The sequence below is a fragment of the Drosophila gunungcola genome, unplaced genomic scaffold (genome assembly GCF_025200985.1).
Source record: "Drosophila gunungcola strain Sukarami unplaced genomic scaffold, Dgunungcola_SK_2 000001F, whole genome shotgun sequence".
Classification (NCBI taxonomy): Eukaryota; Metazoa; Arthropoda; class Insecta; order Diptera; family Drosophilidae; genus Drosophila; species Drosophila gunungcola.
Genome location: NW_026453197.1, coordinates 15,867,487 through 15,882,949, shown reverse-complemented (window position 1 = coordinate 15,882,949; position 15,463 = coordinate 15,867,487). Strand labels below are relative to the sequence as shown.

The window sequence follows — 15,463 nt, the reverse complement described above, 5'->3', positions numbered from 1 at the left end:
TTATTACTCAGTAAAACAAAAAATTTTTGTATTTTATTAGTTTTTTATCAATTAGTAATTTACTTTAATCTTTTGTTTTTACTGGCAAGAAAGCAATTGTTAACTATTATATTAGTAGTGTATCGCAGATTGAAAAACATATTTAACTCGAAAATAATTAGGCTCCATACCGTAACAACTTTGACATCCAGTCAACCAAATCAACATTAAATAGAACTGTAGCATTGCAATATTAGCGTTTACCATGAGAACTTGGTTTTGGATCCGTTTGTTAATTATTTTCAAATGCGTTAGCACAGCGCAGCGAAACTTTCGAATATTCTACGGCGACATAAGCGTTAGGATTTACGACACGGACACAATCGAAAAGTTTGATTGCCAGGTTTCTCAAATTAACAATCGGAGCTTTGCTGATTGCCAATTGAGGGTAAGACATAGCATTCCCAAGTTGAATGTTCGCACCGCCTTGGAATTTTGGAAGTCAAATGGTCAAGCAATGAAGCTGTACGATGCTCGAATGGATGCCTGCATTTTCATGGATAGTGCGCATAAAAACAGAATGTTTAACATATATGCAAAAAACTTAAAAAAGTTCTCAAACCTAAAGTGTCCCCTCAAAGCGGTCCGTATAATTTCAAGTATACAAAATGTCAATTAATAAATAACATCTTCCTGCAGGCTTTAATTACACACTAGAAAAGCTCTATTTGGACGAGCAGGATTTTCCCTCATTTGTACCGCTTGGTTCGTATCGCAGCTTAACCGAATTTTATGTTAACCAAAGTAATATAGGATGCCGCGTTACAGTCCGCGGAAAGTAATAGCCAATAATAATATACCTTGTATATTAATCAATCATGTAACCAGAGAATTGAAACAAATATTAAAATTTAACTTGTTTTCATTTAAACTTTGAATTCGGCAAAGAATGATTCGTCTTGTACTTATATGAAAATTTATCTGGTCAGGCTTATCAAGATTATTAGACCTTCAAAATATTAAAGTTTAACATATTCGACTTAATCATGACTTATTTGTTCCAAAACTTTTCTTTTCCGATTTTTGATGAACTTATATTTATAAAAATAACAAAATGTATTATATAAACGTCTTCCCAATCAACCGATTTTTGATGAACTTATATTTATAAAAATAACAAAATGTATTATATAAACGACTTCCCAATCAACCCAAAGCTAACACCCAGCTATATTGCGGAAATTAATTTTATATCGGACTGAATTACATTTGTTAAAACGAAAAGCTCTGCATTTAACAATCCATGGCCGTGTTGTTCGGGCCGCTAAAACAAACAATCTTTACCATATTAATAGCATCCCGTCTAAACAAATTAAATTAATTGTAAACCTAAATTTTAACGGATCATAAAGTTACAAAACGAACAATAAATTTTAACGGATCATAAAGTAACATAACAGAACAACTGTGCAACAATTAAATGCCTCAAAAATGAGTTTTTATTTCTGTCAAATCAATGGAAATAAATCAGTTTGCTTTTACCCACAGTCATGAAGTTATGGTTTTGGATCTGCTGTTTTCTCATACTTAAATGTATGAGAACCGAAGAACGAAACTTTCGACTTTTCATTGACCAAGTCAACATCACCCATGTTGATCCAGAGGTTTATGAAAGTTTTGATTGCAAGGTGTTCCAGTTCAACAATCGCAGTTACTTGGACTCGAGTCATACTTTTAAATATACGGTTTCAGATTTAAAAGTGCATGCCGTTCTGGATTTTTGGAAGCTTAAGAGTAGACAGAAAATGACCCTTTTTGATGTTCGGTTAGATGCATGTTATTTATTGGACAATGCTAGCAAAAACAAATTGTTTAATATATATATCAAAAATTTGAGAAAACATGCTAATACGAAATTTAAGTGTCCGTTTCAAGCTGTAAGTATTTTTTTTTAAATACAACAATGTAAATAATTTACCGCTTTTTTACAGAACATAAGCTATGAAGTGCAAAACATGACGATGAATGAACAGGATTTCCCTTCGTTTGTACCGCTTGGAAAATTTCGTTCCGTAATTGAGTATATAATTGATCAGAAATTGGCTGCCCGAGTCATTGCAAGCGGAAAAATTGTTTCTTATTTAAATGATCCATAAAGGAGATCAAATAAAATAACGAAGTAATATTACTTCTCGAAGCTCATTGTAAAATTACCCCTTTTCCTCATTAGTTTTAACACGTTCAAGTACTTTTATCTTATCGCAAAAAAAGGCAGTTTCGGAAAAATATTTGTGTAGCGTTTAGAAATATTATAGATTAACTGCGTATGCAACCCGTATTCTTCATATTGCAACAGATGTTTTCTATTAGTACATGATATCGTTTATTAGGTTGCCCTAAAAACAGAGTTAATATTGATTATCAAACTTGATACAGGGTTGAGGACCTAAGATTTTTCTTATAGCGGATAAATCAGTTTTGCTTCTAAATTTAATAGTATCAATATGGTACAATTTCTGATTCTATCTGGTAGTGAGTGAATTTAAATTAGTTTTATGAGTTAAGTGTTTAGTTTATTGTCGTTAGTATACATCAGAAAGTATGGATAATAAATTTAGTGTTTTTTCTGCAAAAACAAAAAAATGTAACTATAGGAAAACATTAAGATTTATTTTGTGTTTTTGTCCTTTCATGACACATAAATATTTAAAGCTCAGAAACGAACTGTTGGCCACAATGTACAAAATATAACCCAATGCACCCTTTTTCTAATCATTCTGTTGAATATTTTATAACATGATTGCAATGATTTATTGCCGAATTTCTACTTCTCGTAAAATATGTCATCCAAGGGGACATCAATTACTTTAGTTTAAACATCCTGCCGACAACAACAAACGCCAGAGAAGTAAAATATGAACCCCTTTTAATGGATGGGGATTTTGTGTGCCAAAGGAGGAAGGAGGTTCATACGAGCTTCAATGTAAATTTTCTATATTTTTTTCGTTGTTTTTCAGCGAAAAGAACTTGATTACACGTGCGCTAATTTAGTTGCACGCGAAAACATGCGAGTAATCAAAACGGTTGCTGAAGTGCCAGACCGCCAGACCCTTAACTCAACAGAGTGCACCCACCGGGGCTCCTTTGCCTTTCGGCATATCCAAAGGTACTCTACATATTGCCTCATCCCACACCCATTCCCACTCCCACTGCCACCCTATCTTTCTGTTTTCCCCGGGCCAGGACATCCTTAACCCGTTGGCGTTGGAAATTCGAGTTCATGGCATGTTCATGCATGTTGCCGGTTGTTGGCCCTGTGCGCGTTCACAGGCGCTCACAAATTTAATTTATACACACACGTCTATATAAACTTAAATACAAACTTGCACATTTTTTTTTCAGGGCAATCTGCAATAATGGGTGAAGCAAAAAAAAATAAAAATGCAATAAATTTTTAATTTAAATCAAGCCATCACGATTCCCCCTTCCAAACTTCCAAGTGCGAATGGGATTTGGGATCGCGATATTATGAGAAATCTGGGTTTATATATGTACATATTAACATATGAATGCAGCTTATTTATATCTACCTGTCTCTTTTTTCAGACTTCGTGGAACAACAGTAGAATGCTTTTTGGTGGGCTTCGAGTGAGCTTCGGTAGTTTTAATGCTAAAACTCATAAATGAAACTGACATGGGATCCATCCAGCCTGAAAGAAAAACAGGGAAGATGGTATTTTAGTATATTTGATTGCCATAATTCGTGGTGGGATTAAACTGAAATTTTATATAAATCTAGAGAAAGTCCTTGACATTCATTCAAGAAAAATCCATGTCAAATTTTAATATCAATAATATGTTCTATATTATGTAAACTTTGGTTTATAGAAGGGAATAATCCCATTTGAGACAAATATACCGTTAGGCAATGCTATGGCCTGTAATATATAAAACACCCATAGCTTATAAATGTATTTTAGAGAAGTTAATTTAATGAATTATAATTATAATTAATAAAACAATCTGATAGTAGCAGGTAATGATCATTTTTTTTTAAATGGTTTAATTTGCAAGATGTTTACAATACAAATATATGTATGTTTTCTTAAGTACATTTTCAATAGAATACTTGTAATATTACAAAATTGATTGATCACAAAAATGCATTCCTAAACTTTTCAATTTGACTACAAGTTAACTCAGTTACTGAACCAGACTGCACATTATTGGCAGGACTTTACAAATGAGAATGTGTTTTTCAGGATGCCAACTAGACATTTTACAGGACTTGTTCAGAAGATTTTAGTCAGCATTCACGTCGAGCCGCATCGCCGTGCAGAGGTCCCTGAGCTGTTTGCTCGACTCCTCCATTTGGGTGCGCAGCTGGGAGAGACTGATCTGCATGCGGGCCATGCGCATGTCGCCGGCCTTCAGCCGCACCTCCTGGTTGGCCGTAAAGCCGGCGGCATCTCGACGACCTTGGCGATGGGTCCGTGGGCGTGGGTGTGGCTGTGGGTGTGGGTGTGGCTGTCTGGGGGTGCGAGTGACCAGACGATTGGCGGCGGCAATGACGTCAGCCTCATCCGCTCGTTCAAGACCATTGCTAGGGCTGCAAAGCGTCTTCGTTTTTGTTTCCGGCATTGTTTTTCTGGGGTTTGGGGGCGATTAGTAGTAATCCTTTCAAATTGTCGTCACAGGAATTTGGTTTGCCAAAATTACAACAATGTGTGTTGCGTATCAAATTGTTTCAAAATGTTTGCTTTACTTGTGACATCATGAACACGGAATGCTTAGCTTGCACAGGATGTCCATTGGACGTTGGTATGTGGTGTTGGTGGTGCTGGTGGCAGTGGTGGTGGCCACCCAGAAAAGTTTGCCGGCAGAAGGGGCCGACATGTGTGCGCTGGAGCATACCACTGAACTTTAATTACAATCAACCGCAAATGATGTAGCGCTGCTGGTAAAGGAGGTGGTGGCGTTGACTTGCGGTCATATCGGGCCAAATAATTATAACAACAAGTGTAAAATCTTTTTTTTCAATACGCATATTAAATGCCCTTAAAGAAATTTATGTTCACTATTAAGATTAAAGTTGGAATTAGTTTGAGTGCTTGCATTCAAATAAAATTGTTATAAAAACTAAACTATTGTTACATTAATTCTAAACTATTGGGTATGAAAAAATCAAAATAACAATTTTTGACTCTTAGGTATAGAAATTAAAGTAAAAAGTATAGGCATTATTATTATTAAGTATTGATTTAATACTACTTTAATACTGTCTGTAGTTAATTTTCAAGACTCACTTATTATTAAAACTTACCTACCAGTTTTTTTTTTAATTCCGCCTAATATATGATTAACAAATTCATTTGGTAATCTACACTTTGTAGGAACATATAAAATTTAAATATATACAAAAACTTTAAGACTTTACTTTCAAACACATTTTGAAAATATATTTGTATACTGATACAACTTGAAATACATATCAATAATAATATATGAACCACTCAAAAGTCACTTTTAACTGGCTATGTCTGATTTAATAGCAGACGAATTTAAATCAATTACTTAAGTTATAAGTAATAATTAAGTGCTGTCTTCCATAATTTGTATCGACGTCTCTGGCAACCGTGCCAATGCAGGATATTCGAAAAAAAAGTTGAAATAAACCTATTAATGTATCAGGAGTGCCCGCACACAGACATTCAATGGCGGTGGCAAGAAACAGGAGGAGTAAACATGGCAACCATGGACACGAGCGGACATGAGCGAAGGACAAGAGGCGGTCCTGACCACATGGGAGGACATGGCATGCTATGGCAAACTCAACTCCTGCTAGTCGAGCGAGGAGGAGGAGGGAGTCTTGCAATTAATTAAAAATACATGCACCGTGAACAAGTTCCAGACGAGCTCCTGGCTGCTCTGCCTCCTGCAGCTGCATTAATTTGACCGCAAAATAAGCCAAGTATTCGCTAGAAGGAGGCATGACGGTCCAGGAGGACTATGGAAAATGCCATATCGGACGGCGAATATTTTTGTTACCCAACGCTAAATGCATTACACTCAAGACCAGCAAGTTGATGTCCTGTTTTTATTTAATCCCTCCTTCCCCCTCCTTTTTCCTTCTTGTTTTCTTTTAATACCACTGGTCAGAATGTGACAGGAGTCCTTGTCCTGCTGTTCGTGCTGCGTAAGCTGCGCTCATTTGTAAACAACATAGTCATCGCTGGCTCGGAAAACAAAAACAAGCCCAGCGAGGAAAATAACAGCAAAAGTTAGAATATTTAAGATATGTTGAATTATTAAATACTCTTCGCAAGCTCTTTAAAAATTGTTATTCTGTCGAATTTTGCTTTGGGGCTCCTCATCATATAAAGTGCACTTCTTTATTCAGGATACCAGGGTAAGAATTTATTCGAAAATGCCTTTGTTACATACATTAGATTAAGATAACTCTGATTGGAAAGTGTAGCTATGACAAGCCCAGCATTCCGCAGATAAAATCAGCAATCAGAAATCAGTGGCCTCTAATCGGAGTTTTCTACTGTCTTCAAATTACATTTCCTGACTTCGTACATATGGCAGATACAAAAAGCATGGCAAATTGCGTGGCTCTTTCTCATACATATATGAGTAAGCAGAGTGTGGGGCAAAATAAGCAAGGCCAGGACATCAAATAAAGTTAAGCAAACAAGAGCATTAAGTGCATTGATGTTGTTATTGCTGTTGTCTGGGACCCAGGCACTCGCTTCCTTTTCCACTCCCGGCTTCGGTGTCCCTTCTGCGATGCCTTCCCCGATTTAAGGACAACTTCATTAGGCAAGTGCTCGACCGGCTCCATGCAGCCCGGTGCCTGTCCCTCTATCTTCTTTATCTTTTTCTATTGATTTTCCTAGCAATATTACCATTACGTCTATTTTACTCTTCTTTATCCTATTTTTTACGCGGTATTCTCACGGGTATATTGCACTCCGTCAAATTTATTTAACAGGATGAAGTCTTTCTGACCCTTTAAATTATTTGATATAAATAACTTAAATTTTTACAGGATCGTTGCTTTAATTCCTTTTCAGCTAAAAGTAAAACTTTTAACAATATGGATTTCTAAGGTAAAAAAACATATGTCTTAAAAGTTATTTCTGACCAACAATCAAATTTAAGCTCGCTAATGGTAAATTTTGGTTTGTCTGTAGAATATTCGCTTTAGGCACTTATTTAACGAACCAAGTGCCGGGTATTTTACGGTCGGGTTACTCCGCAATATAACGTTCTTAGTCATTTTTTCTTTCTATTTTGTATTTGCTTCTGATGTTTTTGCTGGCAGACACTGTGAAGAGTGTCAAATGCCATTAAATGCCAACTAACCAGCAGCGGGCCATGTCTAAGCGCCAAGTGGCCAGGTGAGAAAATAGCCAGCTACTGATTGCCACAAGGACGAGGAACTGGAGGGGTTTGCTCCTGGTTGGGGATTCACCCGGAAATTTCACTTACCTCCTGCCATAGACAGAAGTGGCAAGAGCATTGACAACGCTTTGAAGGCTCTGGCAGGTGTAAGTGAGCATGACATCAACTTCTATTTTGTTTGTATAACAGAATGGACCTTCTACAACAGCACAGTGTTCATTAGAGATTAGAGTTTATATAGTGACTAGGAATATACTTTTTAAAAGGCAAAATCATGTCATTGATTTGTTAGATTTATAAATCAAAAAGTTGATCTATTTACTACATTTATTATAATTATAATACAAACTATATCTAATTTGACTGTTTTTTATTGATTTTAAAATTGCAAAACCCATTTTAAATAAATTAAATAAAATCTTTAGCCACAAAATCTCCATATCTTGCCAATCTGGAACAACATTCCAGCAAACGAGTTGAGAAATTATGAGCTCTTTGATAATAGGGCACGATGAAAATCCAATTCATGCCAAGCGCTAATTGAATGCATGCTGCGCCAGTCGCCAGTCCTTTGGCTCCTGCAGCATCCGAGGTTGCAAACTCTGGCCAAGATGATAAACGAGCCGGCCAAGAGTAATAGGAAACAAACAAGCATTAAGGCAAAAATATCTCTAAACAAATATTATTTACGAGCTGGCCAAGCCCGAAGCGCGGTCTAGAACTTTTGGCAACGGTTAGTCGCCTACTATATTTGCCTAGTTGCACCATTTGGGCTATATATAATAATATAATATATATTTATCTTGCGGCACCAAGGATAATCAGCAACACCTCATAAATCCAAAGAGAAGCCGACACAATTTTAGACAGCGCAATCAGGAAGGTTGCCAAAAAACCAAAGGAAACGGGACAGGAAGACAAAGGATGTATATTTAATTAATGATCGTTTTAAAAGGGAATAATTATGCTAGTGGTGTTTTACGTACATTTTATGTTAAAGGATTTAAAGCAGTTTACGGAATGTCTAGGGTAAAAAAGGATATTTGGAAAAATCGATTTGATAATTTTAAAAATTAAACACTAATAACAAATATTTGAATTTACAAATTTGAATTTTATATAAACAGCTGAAATCCATTTTAAAAACTGTGACATTGTAGTTCCAAATTTTATGATTATTAGGATTAAATTTCAAAAAAATAAATCTAAGATACAATTGGTTGTACTAAACAAATGAGTAAATAACCTTTTTTTACGATGACATCATTAGTATTAATTTTACATTTTATCCGGGATAGTTTAATTTTTAAAACCTTCTCTTTTAAGCTTTAAGCCTTGATGCTAACGCACAACAAAAAAAAAAATCAATGGAAAATACTCCCTTGTAAGTTTTAATATATTTTTCGCAACTAAATCTTTCCTCGTTTTATTTTCGAGGACTTTGTACTGGGCGGTTTTCATAAAGTAATTAAAATGAAGTGACATTAAGGTAAACTTTTATAAATCGAACGGATTTCCATGAAATGCATTTCCAAAATGGGCTTTGTGTAAATCCAATATATGGTAGCAACAGCACGATCGATTTGTGCGCCCCTCGACGCAGCTTCAAAGTAGGCAACACAAATAAAGCTTAACATACAGCCCAGGGGTTTGGGTGAGGAGGGCTTGAGGATAAAGGATGACGGGTGGCGGGTGGCGGATGGCGGATAGCGGCCACTCAATCCCAGTTGTTCTGCTTCAACACTTTCGCACAAACACCAATCAACTGGCAGATGAATCAAGCGCAGGCGTTGGCTGCCCATTTAAGCCGACTCTATACACCCCGCTCCGCACCGTTTCGACTCACCATTTTTTGGACAGGCGACAAAACTGCGCCACAAAGGGCAAACGAGATGCAGCAGTCCATGGCAACAGCAGCAGCAGCAGCAGCATCCAAAGCAGCAAACACACACATTCTGGCCGGCACATGCGAGTGAAAAATCAATAAAGTGTACGTTTATCTTATTTTCTTGTCGCAGGCAATACTATGTACTACCAATGCTGTTGCTGCTCTCATTCCTTCCCTTTCAAATATAAATATAAATCTTCGGCGCACTTGAGCCTTTTAAATGATAACAATGGTTGTAGCAAAAGAAACATCCCACCCTCGAAAAAAACAGGACCACTGAGTAGCAGGTGCGCAATGGACGCCAGAGGACTTACCACGGAAAAGTTCCACCAGTTTTTCAACCCGCTGCCAATGTGCGTACTGTCCACATACCATACTGCCAGACCGCTTCACAGCCAACCCGAGATATTCCATGAATTTATTATGTCCTTCGCTTTAATAGAGTTTCATCGAAAAGTTTCCCTCGAACAAATTATGAAATATACGGAGACAGCTTTTTGCCATTGAACGGAAATTGTGGCTTAAATCTGGGGGATGAATTTTTGGTTCTAAAGCGAAAATGGAAAAAAAAACTCATAAAATAAAATCACAGTTTTTGGGTGGAGAAGGAGCAAAAGTTTTTATTTTCATTAATTTATTGTGCTTGCACATTAAAGCAGATATTGGATCTGCATTTTTGCTGCAAATGGAAAACTATTTTAAACTTTTTCCTTGATGATGATAGAAAATGATAGATACATTTTTGTGGAGGTATACTTTTAATATTTATTTAAATTAAATTTTGAAAAAAAATGTGAAATAAATAAATAAATAAATCACATTTTTCACAATTTTGTGTTATTATTTATACACTAAAATTCTTCTGTGGATAAGTTTCTGCCAATAGCAAAAATCTTGACCAAATTTCACCTGTTAAATGAACACTCATTTCGAAAGCAAAGCCATCTAGCTTGATTTGGTTCTTAAAATGCACTTATGCAAAATCACATTGGTGCAGTAGACCGTCATAATTGTCATTTTAGACAGGGAAAATCCATAGACGAGAGCCGACCCTGAAGTGTCGATGGACAGAAGCATCTGGATTTGCCGGCCAGACAGGATAGAAAATTGCTTAATTTAGCGCAAACAGTATTCACTGGCCAACGGAGGCTCAACTGCAGGGCTGCCAGAGTCGTTTGAAGCAGATAAAGCAACCCTTTGATTAAAATTCAGACAGAAATGGTGGTAAATAAATGTTATTCACTTTATACCCAAAAACACTCATGATTTTCACATAAAAAACACACACACAAAATCAAAGCGGCAAGGACCGAATAGACACCCATTACCCATGCTGAGTAAAAAGAGTGACCCTACTGGAGATGATAGCTCTACCGTAATTGTGCAGGCGGAAAATGGTTTTGGGAATAAAACCGGAGCGCCACCACCCATTGGCTGGAACATTAGGGACAGTGGACAGCTACGGAACAACGAAATACCAGGCTACCTGACCGAAATCCACCTCAGTCACAGGCAGATCACCAATCGCTTTGTAGAGCTACTCAATTTGTTCGAAGATTACACCAAAGTCCTGGACAGTGAGCATGAGAATCATGCTGGCGGTTCTACTCGGCTAAAACGAGTCCTTTCCGAACAGCTTGCCTTGAAGAAAGGTAATGTATACATATTACAATTTAGGTTTTGTTTGATCGTCAACTGACATTTATTAATGTAGAAATGGTTGAATTGATTTGAGCGTATTTGATATCATTGTTTTGCTCTTCACAGAGGATGAAAATGTGGAGCTTAGAGCATCGAGTGCCACGCAGTTGTCGGACTCCACACTCAAGCCCACCTGTGAGGTGAGCAGCCAGACATCCTGGAGTGCAGTGAATCAAAAGCAGGCCGACACCAAGGATTTGGAGGCAAAACTGGCGGCCGTGGGAGGAGAAAGTGCTGGTCCGGAGAGGGAGAAGCCGAGCAAAGTGCTGCAGCACACGATCCACATCGAGGTGGAGTCGGTGACATCGGCCACGGATATGCAAAGGGCACCCCTGGGTCAAAGGATGTGGCATGTCCTGGTGCAGACGGGCGATGCGATTGCCGCCTGCGCATCCCTGATCTTTGAGAATTTCATCTATTTCCTGTTCATTGTCCTGTGCCTGTGGTGCCTTTTCTTGTTGATCTGCCACTATTACAGCTTCTTGCAGACCAATGTCAACCAGCAGACAGAATTAAAGCGCGATTCGGTAAAAGGGGCCCAGGCCAAACAGTTGTGATAGCCGAAATTTCGTTTTAATCTTGATTAAATGAAAAACCACTGGCGATTTTGGCAAACGCCTTGCACTTTAATTTATCTCAACACATTGGGGGTGCAACAACACATGATGGCGAGACTACAATATAGCGCAGATGCGAAATCGGTCAACATATAGCAGAAGCGGTCGGCCAATGGCGCCCGACCCAAAATATTTGGTATGGGCACGGACACAGCATCGATGAAGATCGTTTGGCGAGACAGCTCGCAGGGGGCCAAGTTTGGCAGGCGATCCACAGGACACGATCTCATCCGCAGTCGCGGCTGCTCCGTCTGCACCGCAATCGAATCGAAAGTTTTTAACGCACCCCTTTCATCCTTCCTGAATATCTCAACATCGTCCTCGGAATTTTCTGTGGGTTAATACATTAATCGGAGGTTTGAGTTTGATTTAAAGAGTTTTCTAACGTGAAACAACAAAAATTTATACTTTAAAATTTTTTTAGTAGCTAGTTTTCTTTCAATGTTTTTTTTTTGTTTTATTTTAAAGTTAGAGGTCAAAAAAGCTGCTACAAAATTTTTTTGTGTTAAACGTTAAAAATTTGGCCGCTATATTATATCTATATTCTTTGATGGTAAATTCAACAAAATTGTTGTAAAAAACAAAATAAATATTGGTAAAGCACAGCTAAAGAAATTAATACATTTTATTTTGTAAACTAAATTGTTTAACTTACCATTAAAAAAACGAATTTCTTTATTTTCAATTAACATTAATTAAATATGAATGTGAAAAACCAACTGTTTAATTGAGCGGTATCACCTTTATCAATATGAAAAAATATTCAAATTTATTTTTGTTCTAAACTGATAGAAACTTGTTTGTATTTAGACTTGCTTTTTTTGCAGCTTTTGTAACGATAAATTCTATTTAGATGATCTGTGTCTTACCTTCTGCCAATGCTTTTGACATCCAACCGTACCAATTTCTTTGCTTGGGCTCGACTGTATGCGATTTTAAATTGGTCGGAAGGGTACTCGAATTGGGTGTAGTAGCCACATCACTGCCTTCCACGTCCTCGAAACACTCGTCGGCCTGAAAGCCCAAAATGTCGAATAGCCGCTGGCAAGTGTTCTTCTGCTCGGAAAGCTTAAGCGGCTCGTTAACGGCATCCTGAACCAAATCGCCAATCAACAAGTTAATGACGATCGCAGTTTGAGGTGGCTCCCTGCACGCCATTAAGTTTATAGCGTCCACAGGTCAAATTTAGAAAATGTTCGAAAAAGGTTTTACAAGCAACTAAAGCCAACATAATTTTGGGTAACACCAAACGATGTTGACAACTATCACAGCGGCGAACATAAATTCAACCTACAAATTTGGTATTAGCAGATCAAAAATTCCCAGTTTAAAGCCCACAAAAACAAAAAAAATTCATGAATAAACGAAATGAGAAAGACAATGAAGATGAAAGCCTATCAACGTCGGATTCGCAGGGTCAAGTGATAATAAATATGCCATCCGTCGTAGATCTTGCTCATGTTTTGTACCTGCCGGATGCAAATTTGGGCGCCACTGAGACGGAGGATTCTGGTAATCACAACCAGGAGTTGGAATCGGATCAAGGGGATGAAATGGTGGACAGGCGAGAGACTTTTGAGTTAGAAGATGCTCCCAGCACAAGTGCCCAGTCAAAAGAAAGGCGGCAATTAGAAGAACTGAAGTCTTTGTCCATAGGAAATCCCCAGTTAAAGTTGGCTAATGTGGAGGCTCCTAACCGAATGCATAATGTACTGGAATTACTTCATCGCTTCGCCCGCAACTTGGACGTCATTGAGGCGCGTTTAACGGAGGATGCCCGCCCAGCGGTGGTTCTGCAAGTGCCGCAATACTACGAACTGGGCACCCAGACCGCTGAGGTGCTATCAGCACCCAGGCGTTGTCGTTTGGATCTGACCACTTTGAGAACTGATCCGAATCGTGCGCCCTGCGAACGATCCCATCACACCATCACCATCAGTGGCAATACTCTGCCGCCCAATCGTCCCCAGCTTCGGCAGACTTTCTGCGCGAGAATTGGTCGATCAATTTGTGATTTTGCCGGCGCCTTTTGCCTGTGCCTGCAGGTCAACAAGGACTGTGTCTTCTGTCTGGGCTTCTTTGTGGCCTTCGTGATCAGTGCCAGTTTCCTCACCGCCTTCTTTTACCGAACGCTCAGCTTTACCGCGTCACCCGCAGTGCGGGTGGCCGCTAATCCGGTGACTGGCACTGCGCACTACGAACTGGTCACTCTGAGGTTCAACGGGGGGTACTACTACATCTACAACAGCAACCAACATTAATTTCCTTAGTCTAATTGGTCTTGTGTTTTATTTTGGTGCGGGGTCAGCCTAGTCAAAATTATTTATTGCTATTGTAAGGTATTTAAACTAGCACGGAAAAGAGTTTGTATATGTAAAGACAAATGACCACATAAGTGTTTAAAGAGTTCCATAATCAAAAAAATCTTTTGGAAGTTAATCTGTGACTAGCGCACGAATTTATTAGTTTAATAAAATACCATTTATTTATTAGAGAAATAAATGCAGAAAATTGAAAATAAGCTTCAACAACATAAAGTTTTTATGTCAGTCATGTTTCCATTTATGTGATGGCTGAAAGTATGTTTCATATAATCTTTACACAGCTATATTGTGCCTTAATTAACTATTTCTACTTAAATAACAATCACAAAGAACTCCATACTCGAAACATTTCAAAAACATCATTTTTTTCATGCGCCCTCGAACAAGGTCAGAGATTGTGCAACTTGAAAAGTCCAAAGTAACCGCATGACCAGGTTCAATCAATGGTCTTTTAGCAGTCTTACTGGTTTGCATGGAATCCAAAGTTTGCAGTTCGCTCACCCTGTTCGTCGCTTTGGTACTGGCTTTTTCTAGCAAACAAACTTTTGGATTTAACTCTGGACAAAACGTCATTGCAGGACGGGAGAATCGAAAAGAAGGGAGTAGGCCTTGTCCGGCTTGACTTCACTTGACAATGGGTCACACAAAAAGTCGGCGTTTGGGTACGGGAAATTGGCCACAAAACGTTCGTCGCCTGCTGTGCCAGGAGCAGGCGGTCGCCCAACTTTTTGGCAAGATGCCCGGGCACAAAGAAATTATTGTTAATATAGGCAATGCCTGCCAGGCCCGGCCAAAACGAAAGCCAGCCGGCTAGAGAGGCAGTCGCTGGCCGGGGTACGTCTATTCAATATAATTTATTTATGCGAAATATGGCAAATATTTTTTGAAAATTCTATAGCCAAACAAATGGCAAACTTTTATACACTTTTGCAAGATATTGAGAAGTTTTCTATAATTTCTTATGTTTAATTAAAACCTTTACAAAAATTAGAGATTACCGAAAATAAATATACTATACATTTCTAAAATCCCAAAACAAATTTATTATAAAAGATATTGAGATGATTTTTTAGGACTTAAAGATCTAATATTGTTTCAAGTCTTTTAAACAAACTAAAAATATCTGAAAAAAACTATGCTATAAATTTCTGAAATCCACATACAAATATATTGGTAAATGGTTTTTAAATTTCACTAAATATGTTTTCTTAATTATTTCAATAAATTTGCTCACGTTATCTATTCAAATTTAGTTGAAAGATGTAGATTTACCTTAATTTTTTATTGTGAGTATTAATTCACACATTGTTAGACACTAATGGAATTGATTGGCACTTAAAATATCTCATTTACATAATTTGAGTCAGCAGAGTCGTTTAGTAATCGAGATATACGCCAAATTTTATTGACTTTTTGAATGGGGTGGCGGTCCAGAACGGATGAGTTGTTAAGAAAGCATAGTCAGCTAAATTGAATTTTACAAAATGTCCACTCTTGTAGCCGAGAACATACACATGCACATAAATATCTTCTCATTTTTCTGG

The 15,463-nt window shown here is 37.8% G+C and overlaps 7 protein-coding genes across 15 annotated transcripts in view; 4 read left to right on the top strand and 3 right to left on the bottom strand.

The window, feature by feature from the left end:
- Positions 1-15,463, bottom strand: part of LOC128263268 (uncharacterized) — a 45,278-nt gene that overhangs the window by 24,841 nt on the left and 4,974 nt on the right. For all 9 annotated transcript variants that reach the window (XM_052998203.1, XM_052998208.1, XM_052998204.1 and 6 more), the window contains one exon: positions 3,570-3,689. In XM_052998203.1, coding sequence (XP_052854163.1) covers positions 3,570-3,689 — 120 coding nt within the window. Of the gene's footprint in view, positions 1-3,569; positions 3,690-15,463 lie in introns of those variants that run through there.
- Positions 38-821, top strand: LOC128263359 (uncharacterized). Its single transcript, XM_052998386.1, has 2 exons — positions 38-626; positions 679-821. The coding sequence occupies exons 1-2, from the start codon at positions 245-247 to the stop codon at positions 819-821; spliced, it is 525 nt and encodes a 174-aa protein (XP_052854346.1). The 5' UTR covers positions 38-244.
- LOC128263272 (uncharacterized) lies at positions 1,310-2,170 on the top strand. Its single transcript, XM_052998214.1, has 2 exons — positions 1,310-1,916; positions 1,971-2,170. Exons 1-2 carry the CDS (start codon positions 1,530-1,532, stop codon positions 2,133-2,135), a joined length of 552 nt encoding a protein of 183 aa, XP_052854174.1. The 5' UTR covers positions 1,310-1,529; the 3' UTR covers positions 2,136-2,170.
- On the bottom strand, positions 4,067-4,779 carry LOC128263275 (uncharacterized). Its single transcript, XM_052998218.1, has one exon. It carries the CDS (start codon positions 4,618-4,620, stop codon positions 4,282-4,284), a length of 339 nt encoding a protein of 112 aa, XP_052854178.1. The 5' UTR covers positions 4,621-4,779; the 3' UTR covers positions 4,067-4,281.
- Positions 10,496-11,535, top strand: LOC128263270 (uncharacterized). Its single transcript, XM_052998212.1, has 2 exons — positions 10,496-10,929; positions 11,045-11,535. The coding sequence occupies exons 1-2, from the start codon at positions 10,608-10,610 to the stop codon at positions 11,533-11,535; spliced, it is 813 nt and encodes a 270-aa protein (XP_052854172.1). The 5' UTR covers positions 10,496-10,607.
- Positions 11,584-12,760, bottom strand: LOC128263271 (uncharacterized). Its single transcript, XM_052998213.1, has 2 exons — positions 12,465-12,760; positions 11,584-11,926 (listed from the first exon to the last, which is right to left on the bottom strand). Exons 1-2 carry the CDS (start codon positions 12,751-12,753, stop codon positions 11,610-11,612), a joined length of 606 nt encoding a protein of 201 aa, XP_052854173.1. The 5' UTR covers positions 12,754-12,760; the 3' UTR covers positions 11,584-11,609.
- LOC128263269 (uncharacterized) lies at positions 12,866-13,935 on the top strand. The gene has a single exon (XM_052998211.1). The coding sequence runs from the start codon at positions 12,951-12,953 to the stop codon at positions 13,854-13,856; it is 906 nt and encodes a 301-aa protein (XP_052854171.1). The 5' UTR covers positions 12,866-12,950; the 3' UTR covers positions 13,857-13,935.